This window comes from Equus przewalskii, chromosome 14 (genome assembly GCF_037783145.1).
Source record: "Equus przewalskii isolate Varuska chromosome 14, EquPr2, whole genome shotgun sequence".
NCBI lineage: Eukaryota > Metazoa > Chordata > Mammalia > Perissodactyla > Equidae > Equus > Equus przewalskii.
In genome coordinates this window covers 49,866,106-49,891,396 of record NC_091844.1, presented here as the reverse complement: position 1 = coordinate 49,891,396, position 25,291 = coordinate 49,866,106, and the positions used below count along the sequence as shown (strand labels likewise).

Sequence of the window (25,291 nt, the reverse complement as noted above, 5' to 3'; positions counted from 1 at the left end):
TACAATTTCTTCCATCTCTACTAACACCATTCTAGAGCAAGCCGTCATCATCTTTCCTCTAGATTTCTGCGATTGTCTCCTGCTTTCCAGACATTTAATCTTGTCCTTTTCTCACCCATTCTCTATACAGCACACAGAGCATTCTTTTGAAAAATGTAAAGCAGATTGCTTTAGTCCTCTGCTTTTCTTTAGCTCTTTTCCATAGTGAGATTTTTACTCCTTACTGCCTACTTTTTCACTGAGATCCTGCTGTTCACCCAGTACACTTCAGCACCAGTGGCTTTCTCTCACTTCCTCAGATACACTAAGTTCTTCCCTGTCTCCAGGCATTTGCACATGCTCTCTCTAGAAGGCTCGCCGCCCACTCCTCTCTTGGCTGACTCAGCTCATCCTTTAGGGTTCAGTTACAAATGTCGTTCTTCAGAGAAGAGCTCCCTGACTACCAATCTAAATTAAGGACCCAATTTATTCCCAGTATACTCATATCCTTTTTAGCACTCATCAAACTTCTGAACTATATATTATTTTGTGTTTATTTGTTCAGTGTCTGTCTTTCCAACAAGTTGTGAATGGCATGAGAGCAAAAATCACATATTTCCTGAAAACTCAGTGTTAGCACAGTGGTTGGCACGTACAATGTACTTGATGTTTATCAGGCCAGACAATGTGCTATGTGTTGTCAAGAGATGAGCACAAAAAAGGAATCATTCACTACCTGTGTTCATCACATCTAACTGATTTGACGTTAGATGGATAGCAATCTGGCTCTCTCTCTTAGTGAATGAGTAAGAAATTTGTACAATTGAAGGAGGAGGGAAGAAGTCATGATTGTCAGTGAGAATGCTACAAGTACATTATTTAATGTAATAGCATGAGCTCCCAAAGCCACTATACTTATGGGATATCTGTAAATGTCTATAGATGCCCATCAAAATCTTTGATCTTTATAGAAGAGAAAACACACAACAAAAATGGCTAAAATTATTCCAGTAGTGCTGAGCTTACGACACTTAAAAAGATCTAGTGACCATCTAGTGAGATGGATTATTGGTGATAACTCTATAGCTGAGACTCTCAATAACCTCAAGATAACTCAGGAAATGGAGTTTGGATGAACACTTAGTTCTCAATTCATTTTTCCCCTTTGATCAATAAATTCATGTCTGATGGAGGCTGGAAGTGGGTAATCAGCTAGGAGCTCTATGTCTCAATGGGTTTACTTTGGTCAAATGACGCTTTGCTGCAAAATTATTTTGATTCAGTCAACCGCAGTTTGTCTTAAAAAAACAGTCAAAGGCCTGAGGCTAAAATGTCAGCAAATTTAAGTTCTGCAAATGGATCTTCTAAAGAAAGGTAACTGGCTCACAGTTCTCCCCTCTCAACAGCCAGTTTCACATTCTGAGCGGGTGTTAACACTTTTCAAGCCTGACTCTCCCTAATCTTCAGGTTACAATAATGAAAATGGTCACCTCTCCTGTCAGGATGAACTTAGTGACGTCCCTTCAATTGCTGGGAACCAGTCCCACCATGTCTTGCCATCTAACAAGATAATCTACTTGCCTTTCATGAACAAGTGGTCTCGCAGTTCTAAGGCTCATTGTCCTAAACATCATTCGTGCTTTCATTAATCTTCAAGAGTCCTGGTGGGTTGTTTTTTTTTTAAATTAACAGTGTGTGTGCTTACTTGTGTTGCATTGAACTATATGCCTTCCTTCCATTTAACCTTCATCCCTTCCAAGAGAAGATGCCAAAGACCATGCCCTGTCTTTAGGGAGCTTGCATGTGAATTGAGGAGTTAGGACTAGTACAGATGAAATACTCAGACTAATCTAATGCTAAACTGTATGTTACTGACTGTGAGTGTCCTAAGAGTTCAGAGAAGGGGAGAGCAGTGTGGGTTGGAATAGTCATTGAGGAATTCTTGTAGAAAGGAGAGCAAACCAGATTTCTGAGAGAGTATAGAGCTTACCAGCCTGAACCAGAGAAGTGAGTGGATGTAGCTAGACCACAGGAGGGGTGTGGGAGGTGGGGCACAGAGGAAGACAGAACTGAAAGGGAAGGAGAAGGCAATATCTCAAGAACCTTTAAAAATAGGTTGAGAAGTGTAGACTTGATGGGTAAGTGATTGGAAATCACTTTTGGGTGCTGAAAGGGGAAATAAGAAGACTTAGGGACTCCCTAAGCAGAGGTGGCTCATATTTTCACCATCTCATAACCCTGGCACTTCATAGTAATGGTCAGGACAAAAGAATGGGTGGTTATTGAGAACCTACTATGTAACCCACTTAACTGAGAAAAGTCAGGAAGAACAAGACGTCTCTCTCTGTGACACAAGCTAACCAAGAATTTAATTCTTTTCTCTATTCCACCCAAAATCCACATGGCAGGGGATGATCAATTCTGAGACTGTGTGAACCAGCTCTCATTAATTTGTTTTCACGCCAGGATCTCAATGGCCCATTGAGATGCTTTAGGCAAATTTGATTTAGGGAGGCGATGCTGCCAGTTGTGTATACAGGTTAGGGGTCTATCATTTTTCCCAAATCACATTTCCTAGAAGCCAAGGCTGAGGGTTTGAATTTGAACTCCTTTTTCTACCCTCTAATTGGTTTTCCATGATATAGAATTTGTTCGCACCTAATTTGAATCTTTTTTTATTTTTTTACATTTTAAATTAAAGTTTTTAGTCTCCCAGATAAAGTGAACTCCTTGCTCCTGACCAGTTTGGGAGAAGTTAGTTATCCAATGATGGATATGAAGAAGAGGAGACTATGCTTAATTAACATATGAAAAGACTCCTTACCTTATGAGGCTCACTGATATTGAGATTTCTATAAACTACAGGTCCTCTTTGACTGGGAATTTGCGTCTCTACATACACCATTATAAAAGATGCTAAGATGTACTTTTGGAATCATTAAATGAAGATTTGGTTAGGTGTAGAATCACAGGATCTTGGCGTTAGGTAGGAGTGTGTGTAAGAAGCTGTGGTACAATGAGAAGGGCCTTAGATTTAAGATTAGGGACCCTGGATTTGAGTGCCTTCCCTCTCACTAGCTGGAGAATACTGAGCAGTGTGCTTACCTTTTCACAGCCTCAGTTTCTCTTTCTATAAAATGACTTTGTGTAAGGAATTACAGGAGACAGTAGGAAAACCTGGTTTCCTGCCTCCCCAGTCTCATGCCTTCAAAACTGGGACTATTGAACTCATATTCAGTTCAAACTTGCCTTAGTCTCCATGGAAACCAGACTCCTTAGCAATCAGGGGGAATTTAATGAGCCCAATGAGGCAGGATTTTGAAGAGCTCAGCCCTATTAGCCTGGCTGCAGATTCTGTTTTGACCTAAAATCCTAGTTTAACAATTGGGCTCTGGTCCTCATCTCAGACAGGGCACATAGCATGGCTTCAAAACTAGCAGCTCTGGTGCTAGGGGATCTGGGTTCAAGTCCTGCTGTACCACTTTTTAGGATAAATGGCCTTAAGGGATTAGTTGAAGTCTCTAGGATTCAGATCCTTCATCTCTTACCCGGGGAAATGATTTACTTTACAGGAAACCTTAGCACCATGTCCAGGCACTGTTATTGGTCATGCTCCAGCCTTGTATTCTAGTTGCTGTAACTTAGGCCCTGTCTAATTTCCTAGTTCCCCTAGGACCTGGGCCATGTCTTACTTTTTATCAGTTCTCTTGGGTACTGAAGTGCTGTTTCCATGTCCAGGTCCCTGTTGTCCCCCTGTGAGAATGATGCCTGAGCAGGCTGGTCAGTTATCTGCTGCCCAAGGCTCCTTGTGCCCTGTTGCGACCACTGGAAGCCACAGCTAAGTTTCCCAGATTTCTCCTGCCCCCTATCTCTGCTTCTTCTGACAAACGTGCCTGGACCTTCTTACGTGTTGGATTCTGTTTAGTCTCTGGGTCCTGATCCATACTATCCCCTAGAGGTTTGTTGGTCATCTCAAGGAAGACTGCTACAAAGAGCTGACAAATTGAAGATGACTTACGTATTTTTTTACGAAAAATACAAGTGATCCAAATTAGTTGACCTTTTCTGTGATGACAAATGGCTGTCAGAAATATGCTATAAAGCAGATATTTTCAAATTAGACACATTTGATTTGTCTCTTTAAGGGAAAGCTGACGTATTAATAATGAGGAAGAAGACAACAGTATTTGAAAGAAATCTATGCTATGGAGAGAGCATATGGGAAAAAAAGTGTGAGAATGGTTAATTTATTTCTGAAAATGATGCACATGATCACTTATGAAAACTCTCATATTTTAAAAACAAGGAAATACAACTTTCTAACCTGAGTTTTTTCGCTGGGTTTTGAACACTTTCATTAGTATATAAAAATGCAACATCTTCCAAGTAGTTTGTAAGAACATCTGATTGACATTAGGGAAGAAAATTTACTAGCTGAATTTCATAAAAATATTTGCATAAAAGTATAGGATTGAATACTAAGTATAATGACTCAGAGAATGTGCTAATAGGCTTCTTTTCCACTGCACCTACTTATTTTAGTGAAGTTTTGTTCTCAGCTTTGACAGCTGTTGAAATCTAGTATTGATATGACCTGTGAATTGCTTTTCTAAGTGTTACACTAAAGATTAAAAAAAAAAAAGAAGCACATCTTATGACATTGTTTGCTTTAAAATGTTGTTATAATACATTTAGTGAAAACAAAATAGGCTTTTTGTGCTGTATAAAAAGGTATATAATAAGACAAGATGTAAACATAAAAGCATATTATTTATTCATCTTTATTTCAAATTTTAAACTTTTTTGTGTATATTTTGTAATGCACACATTAATACTGCAATTGTATGTGCATCTACTTTATAAATAAACTTGCTTTGGGTTGTAAGCTCAGTTTATATTCTTTTTTCACTGTTAGAGTGAGGAATTAAGACCCTATTGTTCAACGCATAGGATATTTTGCTTGGGAAGAGAAGCCTGCAGTTCTGAAGGGCTGCCAGGTGGAAATGGTAATAGATTTGTGCTGTCCTGCTCTGGAAAGTAGGTATAGGATTAATAATAATAATGGTCAACATTTATTGAACACTTCCTATGCACTAGGCACCGCACCAAGCACTTAACATTGATTGTTTTATTTATTCCTCTCCTCCACCTTAGGAGACAGGTATCATTAGCATTCTCATATCAGAGTGGAGGAGGCTCAGCCGAGAGAGGTCCAGTAACTCACAAAGCCACACATTAGGAGGGCAGAGCTAGAGGTTGAATCCACATCCTTCTGCCTCTGACGTTTGTGCTCTCACCACTATCTGGCTTAGATAATGACTGATTCTTATTCATTGTGAAAGTTGCCCAAGAGAGGAATGGATTGTACTGCTAAGCACTTGGTTCCCTGACTCTTGAAGTGTGTCCAACTAACTGTGTGGAAAGCTTTCTTCATGAGGGGTATGATATTGTGATTTATAAGAAGAAATATATATTTGGCTTCATCCCCCTTTATGGCACAGAACTTCTGGGTGCGCAAACATGTGGAGATTTGGGGAGAGTTGTGGGTTTGGAGATGGCATGGAAGCCTGAACCCTTTCCCCATACCTTGCCCTATGCATCTCTTCCATCTGGCTGTTCTTACGTTATATTCGTTTACGGTAAACCAGTAATCTAGTAAGCAAAATGTTTCTCTGAGTTCTGTGAGCCACTCTAGCAAATTAAATAAGCTAAGGAGGGGTCATTGCAACCTCCAGTCTATAGCTGGTTGGTCAGAACACAGGTGACAACCTGGACTTACAATTAGTGTCTGAAGAGGGGGTAGTCTTGTAGGATAGAGCCCTTAATCTGTGGGATCTGATGCTCTCTCCAGAATTGAGTTGAATGGTAGGACACCCAGCTGGTGTCTGAGAATTGCTTGAATGTATGAGGGGAAAAACCCACACATTAGAATTAGGTGCAGAGTTGGATGGGAGAGTAGAACTCTGTGACCTCTAAGATGCCTTCCAACTTCGAAACTTTGAGTATTTCTCTAGAAACACTATTTCCAGAGGGTATAAATCCTTTGTTTACACATGAAAGGCTACAGTGGTCAAATAAGTCTGGGAAATGCTAGATTAATAAAGTTAAGCAGGTTCTTTCCTACAGGGTTCTCAGAGGATTTACCACGGTATTATTCATTATAAATGCCCAAGAGAAGGAAATGGTATGCTGGCTTTCCCCAAACACATTGACCTTGGACTCCTCCTTTATTGCAGACTATCTATTGAGTTTGGTGTTTCCTAGTTCAACCTTGGAAGCTCTGCTAGAAGCTAAAATACTTTCACTGATTTATGCTAATTGTCTGAATGTGCTGTTAGCATTTAGGACATGGTTGGCTAACTCTCTTAGGCAGAGTATTCTACTAGTCAGCACCCTGCATTCCTCTACCATGATATAAATCAGAACATTTACAGGATATCAGAACCACATTTGTGAAAGGGCACCCTGTGTTAAGTGAACTTTGGTTTGATTTCTACAGTATCTTCAGGCATTTCAGGATGACCCCCTTTAGATTAAAACCTGGACAGTAAGGTAAGAGACTCTGAATTCCTTCCCTGCTGTCATACAGAATGTATCAGTCACAGGGTAAGATTCCTAATCCAGGCCCAATAATTAATGTCTACACATACTGCGTCTGGGTAAAAAGAAATCATGTTCTCCAATGGCAAACTATATCGAAAGGAAACTAAACTGAAGAGAAATCTTTGACAAAACAGGCCTGAATGTAAAAAAATAAAGTTTGTGCTAGGCTACCATGCAGCTCTCACTCTTGATGTTGTTTTCCCTTTCAGTGTGGAACATGCTACAGGATACCTTTATGGCTAGGGCAGATCTCAGTGTAACAGGGTGTCAAAGTTGGAGTTTCCATGAGGGATGCTACGGTCCAGGTTTCTGGGAACTGCTTACACAGTTCTTACCCTTATGCATGTTGGGTATGAAGGTGGTGTAGAGATCTTGTGAGGAGGGTTTCTGGAGACAACTGTGAATTTGCCATGGGGAAGGGTGGGGGGCTGCTTGCTGCTTCGCTTAGGTTGAGATGGGGGACAGTGAGAAGACCATGTGGCGAGTTTGATAGCTGTCTCCTGCTTGGGGGACACAGTGACCAGTGTCTGACTTGGGCCTAAGTGAGAGTCTGGCTAAAGTGACAATAGACCAGAGAACTGCTATTTGGGAAGTAACTGAGGAGCTAGGAACTGGTTAGACAGGTCACGGTTCTGGCTCAGACTTCTCTCCCAAGAAGAAAAGACTGGAAATTAACCTTGCCTTATACTTGTGTAGCACATTGACAAATGTTTCATTTGACTTTACAGTGAGTTTCTAAGATGAGCATAATTGTGATTCCCATCTTACAGATAAGGGAGGCAATGCTCACAGAAGGTAAATGAATCACCTAAATTTCTAGACTTGAACAAGAAAGAATAATAGTTAATACTTACCAATTACCTTACCACATGTTAGGCACCATTGTAAAGGCCTTACCTGTATTGAAGCCATTTAATCCTGCCCACAAGTTATGAGGAAGAGACTATTATTAGCTCCATTTTATGGATAAGGGAACTGAGGCTTAGGGAGTTTAGTTAACTTGTCTGCTGGAAAGTGGGAGAAGTGGGATCTGAGGCTGGGCACTCTGGCTCCCATGTCTCTCGGTGATGTTCTCTCCATTATACCACATTGGCTACATAAGGACTTTTAAAACCTAAAGATCTCTCTCGGTTGGATTCACTGCTAACCAAGCAATGCCAAGTGGCAACCTTCTGGGACCTTCTTGGATACCGATGTAAGAAAAACTTTCATCAAACTACTAATTTGTGGCAAGCAGTTACTTTTAAGTTACATAGGGGAGTCGCAAAAGAGTTAATATTTTAAACGGTTTGCACACCCTTCCCCACAACTCATTTCTAACATTTATCTAGAAAGTGATTTCTTAGGTACATTTCAACTTAGCCCGAGCAGAGGATCACAAGTTCCAAATGCAACCATGAAGAAGGGGTCACTGTTATGCTCAGAGCACTGGGTCCGTTCACACTGGCTTCATCCACATGCCACACCGTCCCAGCTATGCTGTGCTAGAAAGCGGGATGAACTGGGTTGAAGTTGGACATTCCTGGTTTTGCTTCTCAGTTCTGTCAACTACAGAATCTGAGTTTCAAAAGCCTCGTTTGTAAATTGGGGAAAATACATGCCTCATTGTTTTGGATGTTTGGAAGATGAGATGAATTGTGTGAACAAAATACTTAGTCTCGGGGCTCCATATAGTAGATGTTCAGTAAGTGTCAGTTTCTGTGTCCCTCCTGCCCCAACATCATTTCTTAATCCTGTTTTGTGAGTTTGGGCACTTCAGTCAGCATCTCTGAACCTCGAGTTTCCCATCTGTAAAATGCAACCACCAGTAAAAAGCTTTTACAAGACTGTTTAATTCAGAGTGAAAATGCTTTCTAAATATGATTTCCTGTCATCCAGCAGTGCCTCGGACAATGAGCAGTTGCTGCTTTGAACTTTCAAGGCGGTCCCACACCCTGTCTCATCTTCCCCTTTTCCTTCTTTATACACAACCTTCTGAAGGAGAGAGGGCTGTTCTTTTTCTCTTCATTTTATTTGAGGCCTAGAGCAGTCTGGCTACTTGGTTACAAGTTCTCATGAGTAAGACCAGGGCTGGAAGCTGGGTGAGAGGCTCTTCTGTAAAGAGAAGAGCTGCTCCCTAGTGTCTTGCCCAGTGAATCTGTGTCCAGGTGGCTCCCATGTCTTGGCCTTTTCCAGAGAGACTGTGCTGGGTGAACTTTGTGAGGGAGGCCACCTAATTTCTTCCCTCACCCATCCCCTAAGCATCATGCTCTCTCCTCCTAGCACTGCTATTTTTGAATCCCAAACTGGTGAGGGAGGAGCTCACTGCCTCTTGAACTAGACATTATTTGTGGGGTGTTTGCTGTGGGTGAGCTCGTGATTAAACTGCAGCAGAACATTTTTGTAATGTCTGCTGGAGAGGAAAATATTCTTCCTTAGAGCATTTGTCACTTCACTGTTCACAATCTGTAATGCCCCAAGATATTTCTCTAAAAACAGCAGCTGCTTCCTTTCCACTACCCAAACAGAAAGGTTCAAACCCAGGCCCACATTTTCACTAAGGGCCTACTGTGTGCAGACCCTCTGCTCTCAGGGCTCAGAGGTGAATTGGACACAGCCTTTGCTCTGGCCTGGAGGTCAGTGGAATCAGGTGGTGACATCTCCTGCCATTTCATTGCTCCCCAGTCCTGAGTCCTGATCTCTCTGGCTGGGGAGACCCCTAGACTGCATTCCTTCTATAGCTGTGCCAGCGGGGAAGGCAACATCCTTCCAGGCAGACAAGCCAAGAGTTTGGGAGCAGTGGGGCCATTTGGCTAGAACATACCTGTGTTCTTACCTCACAGCCTAAGAACACACACTGTGAAAGATAAAGCAGATGAGATGAGTGAGGGCAGCAAGGAAAATAATGGGTCCCCCAACAAATATTACAGAGCAAGGTGAGAACAGGTACAGGAGAGGTCTGGATCACAGCCAGGTTCCTCGACAAGAAGAAAAGGAATAGTTGAGTGACTTTTTTGTGCCATGCACAGGGGACATAGTAATGAAGAAAACCTGGTCCCCACTCTGGAGTAGCACGGAATCGGGTAACTAGAGTTTCCTTGGATGACACCCTCCCAACTCCCACTGTCCAGCCTGCCCCTGCTACCTGGGGCCTATCCCTACTTCCAGGGGCTGCCCCCATCCCTCCAGGTAGCTGGTAGTTCCTGTGTCAGCTCTAATTTCTTAACGTGTGGCCTCTCCAGGGATAATTGCAAATCTAAAAGGTTTTTAAGGACAAAAAGTACAGTTTCAACCTCCCTACATAAAGGCTGCAGTGGTGGAAGAAGAGGCAGCAGTTTATTTTCCATAGACGGTGGGGCTTCGCCTGATGCCCCTTCAGATGCTACCCTCTAGGCTCTCTCTCCTTTGGCCTGTGCCTGAGGCAGGCTCTGCGAGGGAGTTGAACCCCCAGGCCAGCTCCAATAACTGCTGTGTTCTGTCTGCCTCCCCTCCACATCCAGCGTCTCTCGGGCTCTGCTGAGGCTGGCTGTGCTCATCAGAGAGGGACTGAAGTGGCAGCGATGCATCCAACATCTCTCCTTTAGCGCCAGGAATTGAGCTTCTGCTGTACTTAATTTAAGAGTAATTGACAGGTGGCTTAAGGTTTTTAATGCACCTGCAGGATCTCAGTGTTTAAAGGGTCTGCTTGAATCCTGGGCAAGAGGAGCCGGATCTGGGAAATAAAGTGGTCTGCAAGATGCTGAATCTTCCTAATCTGCAGAGGGACTTTCTCCTTCCATACAAAGCCCTCATGCTGGGTTGATTATACTGAACTCAGGACAGGCAGTGACACTGGGAGCCCCAGATTTGTGAAGATCATTGTTTAGACACCAACCATTTGAGGGCTGGAAGAGATCTCAGAGGACGTATAGTCCATTTTCCTCATCTGACGAGCCTCTTGAAGCATATTTTATTATTTACACTTTCCAGATGAAGAAACTGAGACTTAAAGGCATTAGTCCATCATTAGTCCAGTAGTCCTCATTTCTTCCAGCAATGAGGAAGAAATCAGGGCTGAGCTTTACACGGCTAATCTGAGACTTGTTTCTCTCTGAACCCTCTCTAGACTTGTCCTTACATCTGATTTCTGGTGATGACAGAGACAGGTCTTGTATCAAAATTAATGAGGTGAGGATACACCTACCTCATAAGAAAGTATATTCTGTGAAAATATAATTCAGAGACTCTGCAAGTGGATGGAGTAGCTGGTTACCTATGTGCTGAGTGGATCCTGTAGGACTTTTCTCTCCCTCTCAGAATCCCCATGCCTGGGAGCCCATCATTATCAATTCTTGGGTTTAGAATTGCCTTTTCCAGGCTGCTCTTTTAACAATGCAAATTCCCCTGGAAAGAAGAATATCAAGACCTGAACATATTGCTGTGAACCGGTGAATTAAATAGTTGTCTTGCTGATGAATAAGATCTGGGCTTCTTGAAGGAGAAAGCACACTGAACAGGTTAGAGGGATAAGGAGGAAAGGTTAGCAGCACAAAAACATCACCATCTGTAAGATCAGGCCCTCAGACAACAGGGGGCCCTTGCCTTCCCAGAGCTGATGTGCTCAGGCTAAAAGCTCATCCTGAAATTCAGTGTTCCAGAAGGAAATTATGGCCATATTTTCCTAGAGTTGACAGTGGCAGGCAAAATTGGCTGTGTTAGATAGATTACTGATAAAAGAAGCAATTGTATAATTTCCATTGTGCCCAAACATCCTCGTAGTCATGACAACATCCTTAGATACTTATAACACTGAGAGCCAGGGAGATGGCTAATAATTTCTTCCCAGTAATCACAGCCCCTGTGTAAGATGACTTCTGGCCCAGACTGAATTCTTGTTGAATGCTGTCTACAGGATGATTCTGTGTGGGAGCCACTTAGGGGAGGCACTGAGGGGAGGGAGACTAGAGGTGAGTGGGCAAAAATCCCTGCAGTCACCTGGGTCCATGTCTGACCTAGAGGTAAATCATACCAGTGATTGTTTTATGGAAGTGTGTCCTCCGTTGAACTATGCCTTTCTAGTCCTCCTGGTGCCATCATTATTGTACCCCTGGATTATGGCAACTGCCCCTTAGTAGGACTCCCTTGAGTATAGTCTGTACCCTGCTAGTGGTCAATCTACAGTCCAAATCGTTGTCATCATGTCACTCTGCTACTCAAGAATCTCTTAGAGCTTACTCTTTCTTACTGCCTTAGCCCTAAACTGCTCTGCCTTAATTTTTTTTCCCAACCTTACCAAACTCAATTTATCCAAATATAGTCACTCTTCTTCCCAATGTACACCTTCTTTTTAGTTGGGACTCAGTTTCTCCCCATCCTCTGCCTATTCCATGATCTTTCACATTTTATGCATTTACTCACCTCTTTATTTCACAGAAAAATTCTTCTTTTCTATCTTTCCAGGTTTTATTCATGTTTCAAGTTGCAGCTAAGTCTACCTTACCCCCAGGAAGCTTTCCCTGACTAGTCCAGCCTGGGGCATTGGGTCAGTCCTCTCATCTATGACCAGTGCCACACAATCCACAGATGTGTTGGTATTTTCAGGCATTAATGGATAGTAATTTTGTCTCCCCAATAGACTGAGGTGAGAAAGCTGTCTACGGATGTCTTCTGTATTTCTCACAAGGCCCTCCATCCTTTTTCAATCACCCTTTCTAAAACATTACTCTCTGCTTTCTCTGCTTTATTTTTCTTTATACCACTATCACCACCTGACGTTATCCAACATTGTTGTCTCCTCAACTAGAGTGTAAGCTCCATATGGATAGGGGCCTCATCTGTCTTGTCATCTTTTGTATACTCAACAGCTACAACAAAGCCTAAGATGTAGTATGACCTCAATAAATGATTGTTGAATGCTTGACTGAATGAATGAGTTTGTATTCATTGGCCAATTCACATCCCAAATCATGGAGAAATGGGGAGACACCAATCCTTTCCACCATGTGCAAGGCTGCTATAATGTCTAAAAATGCACCCTAATATGGCTCTTTTTCTGGCCACCACAGAGAGCCAAACATTGCTGAAAACCCAAAGTATCAGAGTGATCCAATCTGTAGGGACCCTACATGTTCCTGTCAGAAAAGCCCTGTGATCAGGAACTTGAGACAAGGCCAGTTGAATTCTCCTATAAAATGCATCTCCTTTTACTGCCCCACCTACTCCTTGGATTGCTGTGAGGTTCAAATGCAATGAAGTACGATAAAAAGCATTAAATTGTGAGTCAGCATAAAAATGAGAATTATCCAACCAGCTAGTGGTGGGGAGAAGTGGACTTAATTTTGATGGAGATGGCAAGGGAGACTATGGACCACTACTATTGAAAATAAGCATTAAAGGGAGAGTAGGAGCCCTTCATTAGAACACTATGGGATGACCTAATTTTGGTTGTCGGAAGGACCTTTCTGGATATGTCAGGAGTACAGTAAGAAGGATACCTTTCTCCTCTGAGAGATACAAATGATATATTTCTGTGCTTGAATGCTGACCAGTGGTTAAAGAGGCCTTCGAGACCTTAGAAATATTGGAAGGGGAAAGAGAGATCATCATCACCACCACCTCCACTATCACCATGAACACCATCATCAAATTAATCCTTACAATGGTCTCAAAAGATAGGTATTCTTCTTCTTCTTTTCTTTTTTAAGCAGAGTAGAGAACTGAGGTACAAAGAGGTGAAGTCCCTTACATGGGCTCCCTTAGCTAGTAAATCACAGGGTCAAGAATTTAATAAGAATTGCTAACATTTATTGAGAATTTTCTAAATGTCAGTCATTCCCCTAAGTACTTCATTTAATACAATTCAAGGATGCAGGAAATCTTATTCCTAGTTTATGGAAAGGAAAACTGAGACAGAGAAATGAAGCCAATTATCCAAAGTTACACGACTAACAAGGGCGAGACCCGACACCTGGGCCCAGACAGGTGGTACTGGAGCCTGTGTGCATCCTCTATGCTCTCCCACAAGTCCCTGCCCTCTCTCCCTTTGCCGTATGATCTTCAACAAATGGTCCAGCTTTTATAATCAGAGAAGGTACTTTCATTACTCCACCAAAACAGATGAAAGAGAGGAATGCAGAAAAGAGAGACAGGGATTTAAGGGACGGGTGGGGAAGAAGGAGCCTAAATTACTGAGATGAGTCGCCGTGAAGAATCTCCTGGAATTATCCTCAACGGGAGAAAGCAGATGGCATGGTTGCCATTAGCAGGCATCCTAAGGTGGTGTAACAGGCCCACATGTGAGTGCAAGATGGTTATCAGTGGGAGTGGGGGCCTACCCAGCTGTGTGAAGCGTTTGCTAAGATGGAATTATGGTTTATTGAGTAGCAAAGAGCAACATCCAGCTGCCTGAGAATTACATTGACAGGATGCAAAGGCAAGAGAATATTGTGTAAACCTTATTTACAGATCAATAGGTAATCTTTCATACACAAAAGGTCAGCTCCAGGAAGGCAGAGTGGTAAAGAAAGAAATATTGCCTGCAAATACAGTATTGACTTAAAAAAAAAAATCCACCCAGATGAATCCTTTGACATACGTTCTTCTAGTCAAAGTACATTTCTTTATTCATGAGTTTTTTTCCTAACCACTTCAGGTTCCTCAGTGAGGTATGAAGGCAGTGATGAAGAACGCTGATTTCTAGTTGTCTTGAATTCTGTGCCATCAAATGATCAGCATGAAATGGAATCAAGGCTGAGGGTTTCAGAACAACATTTCTAAGTGTGTGTGCACAGCAAGTAGGATCCTCAAGTCAAATGGCAACTCCCCCCTACCCCTTGTAATTTCCTGCTTTGGTGGCTGTGATGATAAGCATTTATCCTGGCTTAGGGAAATAAACAACTACTCAATCCTACCGGGCCCCTCCGGATTCCTTCATCCATTTTGTGTTTTTTCTTTGCCTTGAAGCAAGTAGTTCATCATCCCAAGGAATATGTGAAATCGTTGCCATCTATCTCTACCTGGCTGCTGAATCATAAAACTGTTTGTGACTGCTGCTCAGACACAAATAAGCATGGAAGGAGAGAGAAGCTTAACTGGGCTTTGTTCCCATGATATTTTCTTCCAGATTAGATGAACAGCTATGAATTTAGGTGATCCCTCTTAGTAGTTTGGAAAATATTTCAAAGGGCCGCAGTCGGATCCTTGAGTAGATGTATGCTAGTAGAAGTGCCTTTGGAGTACACAGTTGCTCCAATTCCCAGGTCACCATGTGCCACATCCTGGGGAAGAGTGTACATGTAGAGAAGACTTGCCCTGGGCAATAAGTCAAAAGACTTAAGTTGGGGCAACTCTTTGTCTTAACTTCCTGATGGGGATTCACATGGCAGTGGATGTGAAGGGATTTTGTACACTGTAGAAGTATGTAAGTATATTTTTTTCAGAGCAATCACGGAAGATCCTTTGACAATGAAACCACTCATCCAAGCTGTTTACTAATTCTTTTCTTTTCCCAGTTAGAAAGCACATTTCAAATGCTCTGAGAATAATAACCTCCTCTCAGGGAAGGATGGGGTTGGAATCCATACCCTCTAGCATTCTCCAGACTTGATAGGGGAGCCAGATGGGACTAGGGACTTAACACCTCAAAGTGAGAAAAGGACACAAAGGAGAGGCTGGACTTGACGACCAATAACACAAATTTCAGCCAAAGTCAAAATCAAAGCTTTGTCCCCTCTGTTCTGCCCAAGGTCCCCCTTCCTCCAATCTAGGGCTATGCCTTCCATGCCTACTTGCTCCCAAGTTCCTCCCCAGCCCTCATCCCCTAGAGAGAAGGCTGAGGGCCCTTATTAATAAGAATAAAAGGTGCTGGCCACAAGGTGTAGACCAATATTGTGGTCAAATTCTAGATCTCTTGATTTCAAACTTTGCAATGATTTATTATCCCTTATTCACCTGCTTCCAGTCCACCATTCTCAGAATACGTGTGTGTGGTGGGGGAGGGGCTGTCAAGGGAATTTCTTCTTGGATCTATCCTCTGCAGGAATGCTTTTCATTAGCCACATGTGATCATTTGTGAACAAGGGTGCTCCTATGGTGTTTTCATTCTGTTATTGAAGGCTCTGTAGCCCTGAGATTCCACTTAGATTTTTTTCTAAAAGAAAAGAGAGAGAAGTAGGAAGGAAGGGATGGTAATTGGGAGGGAAAAGAGAAAAAGCAATGAAGGAAATGAATGGAGTAACAGGCACAAATAATTTTATATTTGTATAGTTCTTTACAGTTTGTATACTAAAAAACAATTTGCAAAATGTCTTTTACAGGCGTAGTCTAATTTGGTTTTCACAACCTCCCAATTTACAGATAAGGAAACTGAAGCTTAGAGAAGGTAATTGGCTATCTAGCCAGTAAATATCAGTGTTCCATCTGGAATCCAGTCCTTCTGACTTCATATATAGTTTCTTTTCCTTTTTCTTTTCTTTACTGCTCCATTAAATGCAAAGGCGTGTCCCAAACTCCTCTTTTTGAAATCATGCCAAAATCTAGGTAATAGCTGAAGGTCTTAGTGGCCACCATAACTCTCCATTCAATGTTTATTGGAATTTTCCTGAGGATGGACTGGTAGACTTCGGTTGACCAAAAATAATCATTCTACAAATACTTAATACATTTATTAATGTTTTTGAGCTCTTTGTAGTATAAGATATTTTATATAATATATTTTGTAAAATATTTTTCATATAGAAATCTCATGTGAGGCTCTTCTAAGCCATGTGCATCTCAGAGGCCCAGTGATTGGCCTAAGAGGAAATGGTGGAGTTAGGACGAAGCCCAAGATTTTCTGATTCTGAGGCCTGTGCCTTTTCTGTTACCCCATATTTCCTCCACTGTTGTGTGCCTAGCCCAGGTTAGCCTCTGTAGAGAGTATAGCAAAGTCCATTTAGGGAGTCAAGACTCCCAAGTCTGAAAGTAGGAGAGATCATAACCCTAACCTCTGAGCAGGACCAGCTACATAATTTGTGGGGTACAGTGCAAAATGAAAATGCAGAAATGTTTCAGAAATGTTCAGAAATGTTTAAGTATTTCAAGACAGTCATAGCAGAGAACTAAACCTAGTCTGAGGCCCGCTGAGTGTGGGACCCTTTGAGCACGGGGCCCTGTGTGACTGCACAGGTTGCATGTCAATGAAGCCAGTCCTGCCACTGACATTAACTCAGGAGTGGACAACCTTGTTTCTTTCTCAGATTCTTTCTGGGGTTTCTATCTGAGAGAGGAAGTTCCAGGTCATATGGACTCTTTTCTGTTAAATCTTTTATTCCCTCAGTCAGTCTCCATTCATAGATCTAAGGCACATGGCCCAGTGTTCCTTATTGTACCTGCTAACTCCAATTCTCAAGGATCAAAATTTAGGGACAGAGTCATAATATCACTGGTAGCTAATATTTAGCGTTTGCTCTGTGATAGACACTGTGCAAAACTCTTTAGCTGCTTTAAACTGATTACAAAGATGGTCTCAATTCTGTACCCTTCCCTGTATCCACCCACCTGATATTGAAAGTTTGCAGCTTCTTTCCCATCTTTCTCCACCTGTTGAATCTGGGCTGGCCCCATGAATTGCTTTGGCTAAAATAATGCATCAGAAGATGCTAATTCAGGGTTTAGGTTTCAAGAGCTCATAAGCTCCAGCTTTCTCTTGGAACCCTAGGACTGCCATGAGAACAAGCCTATGTTAGCCTGCTGGACATGAGTTACTTGGAAGAGAGCTGTCATCCCAAGTGAGACAAGCCAGAGTAGCCAGCCTACAGTTGCCCTGCCAACTAACTGCCGATGCATGAGTGAGCTTAGCTGAGGTTAAGCAGACATAGCCCAATCAGAACCATTCCTCTGATCAACTCACAGGAAAGAAATGGTAAATAGTTGTTGCTTTAAAATGGTGTCTTTTTGGGGTAGTTGGTTATGCATTATTATTGTGTTAATATATAACAGATACACATCCATCATTATTATTATTTCTATTCTCTTGATGAGGAACAATCTTTGAAAGGTTAAGTTCTTGCCTGTGATCAGTAGCTAGTAAATGGGTCCAGAAAGTTTGACTCCATAGCCCAAATTCTCATCTGTTATTTTGTGGGGCCCCACCATAGCACTCAGGGCTTTGCCAAGCCCTCAGCTAATTTGAAAGCCATTTGAGTGGAAGAAGCAGCTTTTGCTAATGGGGGCAGGCCCAAGGGATGGAGCTCAAACTAGGACTCTCTCTGCTGATAAAATACCATGCCTATTGTTAACCAAAATTTGTAAAATAAAGTACTGTATCAAAGAAAAATGCGCATATGCAGAACAAGAGGTACAGTGTCTTTGAGGTCCAGGTCACAAGCTCAATGCTAGCAGAAATTTTGGCTGCATCTCATTAACAGTAAATTATGACTGAGTTCTGCAAAGGTCTGTGTGACAATCCCATTAATGCAAATGGCATTCTTTATGATGTCTGTTTTTGTAAATGAAAACAAAATGCAATTATATTGATGGAATTCACTCATTAAACTAAACTAAAATCCACCAGCAAGTGCCTCCCCACCTCCACTTCTGCCCCACATCATGATAACAAGCAGTTGCTCCCGAGAGTAGCAAATGGACAATTTTGCTAAAATAGGAATACCCAATTTGATCTAGAGTGGGCACCAGAATACAAGGGTTCTTACAAATATTGGAGGTTGGGAAGGTTCTGGAAGGCATCATGGTCGATGTATAGCAGATTGTTGGCCTTTTCAATTCTACTGTAAAAGAGGAAAAAACATGAACGTGGTCTCAACAGTAAGGAATTCTGTAGTATTTTTCATGTTATATAAAGAGTGTATCAATAAATCATTCACCCATCAGTCCATCTATCCATACACCAATTCTTTCAACAAATATTGAGCATGCATGCAGTGCCTTTTACTATGCTAAACTGTGCAAACTAAATATTAACCCTGTCCCCTTTAACTTTCATCACCAAAGTCCTGGGATCTGTCCATTAGAAGCAAACAAAGCATTGGCTGGGTGAGTCATTTTCACCCTGAGCACAGCTGGTGTTTAACCAGTAAGGATCTCCCAGGGTCTGAGGAGGCTAAAAGTGTAGAGATGAGACTAATGTGGGGAAACAAGCTTTTGTCTGGTTTGGAGACAAGAGAGAAGAGGAGAGAAAATAACAAAAGAGGGTGAAAAGAAGATGGGAGGGAAGGAAAAAGGGCAAGGGGCAAAAGGAGATGGAGAAAAAGGAGTGAAGAGGCAAAGGAGAACAAAGGTTGGGGGAAAACAGTGTCCTTCTCTGGTTTTAACCATAAGATCTCAGCAGACAGTAGCTGGGAATGTGCCAGTGATTCCTTTCATGCTGTAAACTAAGGCTGCTCCCTCACAGCTCATGGAAAGTGGTGACTTCTGACTCATGTTGGCTTGTGCTGTGTCCTGATCAATAGTCTGCATGTGAGCATGTTCACATTTGGACTCCAACAGAGAGAGGCTGCCCTTTTCCTCATCTTGCTGGATCAATGTATGTTTGCAGAGATGCTTGGTGTTAATTACTTCCTCCCTGTTTCATTAGCTTTTATGTTGCAGTAACCTATAGGAACCCAGATCCAAATACCAGGTAGTTAATCATTTTAAGTATAGTCAATGCTACATGGGGGTGAGCACCTCTCCATGCAAGGAAGAGATGAAAGAGCCATCCCATTATCTCCACTGCCCATTGAACAGCATAGAGGGATGGCTGCTTGACCTTGCCCAGAGGGCTGGCTGCCCTTTGGTTCATTTCTCTGATATTCTCTGTGGGTTCTGAGATACCAGTCAAGTCTCTTTTCCCAAGTAGAGTAAGGAGAGGCCAAGCAGGGAGAGAAGAAAGGAAGGAGCAAGAAGGCAATGGGGAGAGGAAGGCAAGGCATTAGTTGCAGATGCTTAATGACAACAAGGAAGAATGAGGGAGAAAGGAAAAGGGAAGAGGAGTCTGCCAAAATGGACAGACTGAGTGTCATTCCTAAGTAAGTTCACGTGTGTGTGTGTGTATTTATTCCCTACTGATACTTGGCAAATGCTAAAAAGTCTTTTAAAAGATACAAAAGAGGGGCCAGCCCAGTGGCATAGTGGTTAAGTTCATGTGCTCTGCTTTGGCATCCTGGGGTCCGCTGGTTTGGATCCCAGGCATGGATCTACACACCGCTCATCAAGCCATGCTGTGGTGGCATCCCACATACAAAATAGAGGAAGATGGGCACAGATGTTAGCTCAGTGACAATCTTCCTCAAGCAAAAAGAGGAAGATTGGCAACAGATGTGAGCTCAGGGCCAATCTTCCTCACCAAAAAAAGAAAAAAAAAGGTACAAAAGAGTCAGGTGATTTATGTTCAAGTCCTTATCCTGCTGTGGATTTGGCTGGGTGACTTTAGACAAGCCTCGCAACTTCTCAGCGCTGTTCATTCCTCATCTGTGAAGTTAGGAAAGTTGTTCATTGACTTTCCTAACTGTGTTCCAAGGGAATTTTGTGAGACATTAATAAATGCTCCACAGGAGGAACATTTTCAGTGACATTAGTTGAGAAACACTTAATATTCTTCTTGGAGATACCAAGTATATATTAGCATATTAAAGGCTCCGAGAAGTTTTCCTATAGTAAGTGAATCTTTCTAACATTATTTGCTCAATGTTTCCTAATCTTATTTGACCATACAAGCTTTTTCCTTTTTTTAAACACTTAATAATCTCTTGAGTGTTTGATGATACACACAATATACTTTGGAGAACTCTAGATCAGACAGTCTCTAAAGTCTCTTCTGGCCTTGACATTCTATAATTCTATGAATTAATTTCTGGTAATTATAGACTGGTATGAAACAGAAGTGGATCTGTGTAGGTATTGACATGTATGTAAAACTAGAATGTCAACGAGAGAAAGTAAATTTGGTTGTAGTATAGAGGAACTAAGGATTGTGATGGCAGTTGATGTGTGAAATCAAATTGACATTTCTCATCTCATTTATTCATCACAGTGATCCACTGAGGAACGCAATTTAATTATTCCAGTTTTACAGATGGGAGAAGTAAATCTGAGTGATTTTGTATCTTGGCCAAGGTTTCTCAGTGAGTATGTGGCATAGGATAGTATTCAAACTAGGACGGCCCATCTTCGATTACATCTTGTGGGAGTTATTTTGGGCTTTGACTGTGGAAGGATGAGAGGTACTTGCTCACAGTCGCTGAGCAAGGTTCTTGGGTTTACTAAGCAACAAACTGGGAGACAGGGAGCAGAGACTAGGCTCTGGGCTGGTCCCTGCATGGCCAGGCACAGAGACACGTGACGGTGCCTTTGGGGCTGACTTTGACCTCATAAGATGAAATTCTAGGGATCTGAGGAGAGGGCAGAGCCAGGACCGCCAGGAATGTAAGTGGATTTTAAGGCTGTTGCTGAGACCAGCCATGAGCAAACCACGCAGGTTCTTGCTTACATTTCATGTAATTTGGGCAGGTTGGAGAACACATTCGCCTCTATCACTTCCAAGACATCATTCTGTGAGATCTCTCTGCAAAGAAAGAAATATAATTCAAGTCAGTTCAGTTATACTCCATAAAGAAATTTAGGGCTCAGCATAAAGCCTTGTGCCTACAGTGATTCATGAGGCACATACAGCTCTGTTCCTGCCCTCAGAAGTCAGCTGTTAGTAATGAGACGACAATAACGTATTAGATGCCCACATTTACAGGACAATGAGAGAATAAGCCAAAGGCAATGGCTCAGTTCAGAGGTTATTCAGTCTACAGATGTAGCAACTGAGGCTGGGATAGGGAAAGAAACTTGATTAAAGATATTTTGGGAATATATAGGATGAGAACAAACTTTGAGTTCCATAGACCTTAAGGTCAGGGGCCCCTAAGCGGTCAGCAGACTTTTTATACGGGGCCAGATAGTAAATATTTTTGGGCTTTGTGGGTCATTCGGTCTCTGTTGCAACCACTCAAGTGATAGTGTAGTGCATAAGTAACCATCGATAACACACAAACGAATGAGCATGACTGTGTTCCAATAAAACTTTATTTATAAGAAGAAGTGGCAGACTGGATTTGGTGCCATGGGCTGTAGGTCAGTGACCCTTGCCCTAGACCAAGCTACTACTCTAGCTTTGGGAGACGAGAACCTCAATTCAGTCTCTTTTAAATAAACATGGACTTAAATCCCCTTCCTTTCCACGCCATTACCCAAATGTGGGTTGTTATTTCAAGGCCTTTGGCATTAATATTGTTTTGGCCTAAAATACCCAGAAAAGATCCTTCAGGTCCCAGTTTTTTCCTCCTGGAGTAATCTGAGGGCAGTGGAGAATGAAGTCCACTGTTCAGAAGCCCAGAGCTTGTGAGGAGAGAGGGCAGCTTAATCAGTTAATGTTTATAAAGTGGCTCACAGATGAAAGGTGCTATTATTAGGCTCCTGAGGAAGACTCTCATGCAGTTTTAATGCGGCAGCTGAGAGTGTGTCAGGAAATCTCCTAGGCAGCGTGCATTCAAATTGGCTGAGGCAGAAGCGCTGTCCGCTCGCTGGCCTGGGATTTAGCTGAAGAGCTCCAGAGAGGCTCTTAATCAAGGGAAAGGCCTGGAGGGCAGGCAGGGAGAAGGCCTTGCGGGAGAGGGAAAACATGATGGTGAGCAGCAGCCATCCCAGTGAGGGGAGCTCACGACTTCTGGGGCTTGTCAACCGGGTTGTGGCAGGGTCATTTCTCACAAGCTCCCGTGAGTGAGGAGACATTGTGAGAGAAAAGCGCCTCATTCTATGATAGCATCTTTCATGATGCATCTGGTAAATTTAAGTCTTCACAATTCTCACAGAACGTGGATAAGGGTGTGTGTGTGTGTGTAAATGAACAGGTTGGCCATGGGCCGTTTATTGGTTCCTCTGTCGTGCAAGTGGAAGGAGTACTGGGAGGTACGGGAATGAGAAGGAGAAGGAAAGGGGTGGTAGACCAGAAAAAGAAGACATTTATTTGAACTTATAAGTCATGGAGAAAAGAACTAGATGAGAGAGAGGATTTAAATGCAAATGGGGCTGTATCCTCCAGAAGCTATTCCCAGGTTCACTTACAGTTACCAGTAGTTTTGGTCACCACTTGTAATAATGTCTCAGCCTAATATTGCCTAAAAGGTAGACATTTCTCTTTACCTGAATTCATGTACTGCGAGTTCCCTTATCTGATTTTTTTCTTGTCAAAGCGAACTAAAGCTTATTAGAAAAAACAAGCCATAATACAATTCTGAATTATTTCGAAGGTAGTTCATATTTTATGGCCTCAAGTTCAAAGACAGGAGGGGATGCTGGGGTTGGGTGGTTAAGGGGGAGCCTTTGGCTGGATGAAGGTTGGGGGAAAGGTGAAAAGTGTGCAGTCATGGAAAAGTACTTCACTGAGAAATTCAGGGATCTTGTTCCAGTCCAACCCAGTTCTCTCTCTAGTTATTTCTATTATCATTTATCAGGTGTCTACTCTTTACCAGGCACTTTACATGCATTTTCTCTAATCTTTTCAACATGCTTGTGAAATTGGTATTTTGATCTCCATGTTAATAAACAGCCCCACCTGTATGCAGAGCCACCTCTGGCTGGCTGTTGGGCTGGAACACTTTCTTCTGCATGCCTGTCTCCCAGGCCTCATTGGGCCCAGTATTTCCACTCCTATATATTTAATCAAGAGAAATATAAGCGTATGTCCTCCCAAAGACATAGTCACAAATGTTCATAGCAGATTTATTTATAATAGCCAAAAACTGGGAACAACCCAATGGATAAACTGTGGAATATCTATACAATGGAACACTACTCATCAATAAAATGGAAGAAACTGCTGAGACAACATGGTTGAATCTTTAAAGAAATTATACTGAGTCAAAGAAGTAGACGTAAAAGGATGATGCATACTGTATGATTCCATTGATATGAGGTCTTAAAATAGGAAAAAATAATCTACAGTGACAGAAATCAGAGTAATTGTCACCTGGGACAGAGGTCGCTGATAGGAAAGAGGCAGAGGGAAACATTGTGGGGTCGCGGAAATGTTCTGTATCGAGATTGGGGAGGTAGTAACCTGAGTGTGTATATTGGTCTAACTTATTGAATTTTAAACTTAAAATAGGGGCATTTATTTTATTGTATATAAAACATACCTTAATCAAGTTATTTGAAAAATGCCTTTCATCCAAAAAAGGAGAATAAACTCCATTTTGTTTGTGTTTTGAGAACTCTGAATTAAGAGGATTCAAGGAAGAATCTTGGTCATGTTGTCTGGCCGGAAGGTGGTATTCAAATCCTAGGTTTATCCTGGTGATTCTAGGTTCCTTCCCCTCTTGGCTGCCTCCCCCTATCCCTGAACCCCCGCCATGTATAAAGTGAATAGTTGGACTAGATCAGAGCTTTTCAACTCTGGCTGCACATTAGAATCTTCTGGTCGATGTTTAAAAAGTTCCAAAGTCTGGGTCTACACCAGAGAGTTGGATTTATTTAGTCTGGAGTGGGATTCGGGCATTAATTTTTTTCTCTTTTTAATTCTCCAAACAATGTTGATTCTAATGTGCACGAAAGATTGAGAACTGCTGGACTAGATGATCATTCAAGTCCCTTTTAGAACTATGAATTCTGTCTTAAAGTTTGCTTAGGAACACAAGAGACAATAAGACAAAATAGTAGCAAGAGAAAACTGGAGATAGACCCTAGAGGCAGGAAGAAAATAGAGGAAACATTAGTTAGGTTTAGTTTTTCCTAAGTGAGAAAATTTAATCAGAAGTCACAACATTTCAAATATTAAATGTATAGCAAGAGATGCTGTAGAAAATATAGAATAACACCTTATATTTGGTTAGAATTGATAATTGACAAAGTATTTTTTTCAATGTATAGCTTCTCTTCATTTTGGGGGCACCTATGTAAATTAAAGTTAGTGCAGCCAATGCTCTCTCCAGTGAGGTTAACAGGATGACCTGGCGTGCGTCAGATAATACACGATTCTGAGGACTGCTCAACTGGCCTTTAAAGGGAGGATGTGGAATCTTTACATCCAAAGAACTTATAAAATTAAGAAACCATTCTTTGTCTCAAAAGATTCAGTAAAGAATTTTCTTTGCAATTGTGACAAATCATTGCAATTGGCATAGTTGAAGGTGTGATGGTGTTTCTTTAGCGTCAACAGGTAAAGAGTTTATGAGAGAGGAGCGCTCCAGGGAAGCAATCAGTGGTTCTTAAAGTATGGTCTGGTGGTCTATATGTCGAAATGATTTTCATAATAATGCTAAAATATAATATTTTACCCTCATTCTATGAGCATACAGTGGAGTCCAGGGGCCACTTGATGCGTGTTATGGCAACAGCCATAATGCAGAAGCAGATATGAGAATCCATCTGCCTTCTATTCAGCCAGATGTTGAAAATGTTTACAAATATGTAAAACCACGGTACTCTTCTCACTAAAATTTTTTTGAAGAGATGGTTATTTTGCATAATAGCTGTTATTTATCTTAACATGTAGGAATTTGTTGTTTTCAAATGAACTAACAAATAATATATTTCCCAATTTAATTTCTAGTATGGTAAACCTCGGTAGCTATAACCCACATAAGCAAAATCTTTTCGGTGTCTTTAATAACTTTTAAGAGTGTAAAGAGATTCTGAGACTAAAAAGTTTGCAAACTGTCCAAGGTACACATTGAAGGCTGCCCTTGAGTGAGGGATCCAGACTCTGTGCAAAGCTTATTTCCAGAGATGA

The 25,291-nt window shown here is 41.8% G+C and overlaps 1 protein-coding gene across 3 annotated transcripts in view; it reads right to left on the bottom strand.

Moving 5' to 3' along the window:
* FSHR (follicle stimulating hormone receptor) overlaps window positions 1-25,291 on the bottom strand; it is a 167,680-nt gene that overhangs the window by 28,610 nt on the left and 113,779 nt on the right. For all 3 annotated transcript variants that reach the window (XM_008526933.2, XM_008526934.2, XM_070572716.1), the window contains 2 exons: window positions 21,005-21,079; window positions 18,231-18,305 (listed from right to left, as the gene is read on the bottom strand). In XM_008526933.2, the coding sequence (XP_008525155.2) occupies window positions 18,231-18,305; window positions 21,005-21,079 (150 nt within the window). The remainder of the gene's footprint in view (window positions 1-18,230; window positions 18,306-21,004; window positions 21,080-25,291) is intronic.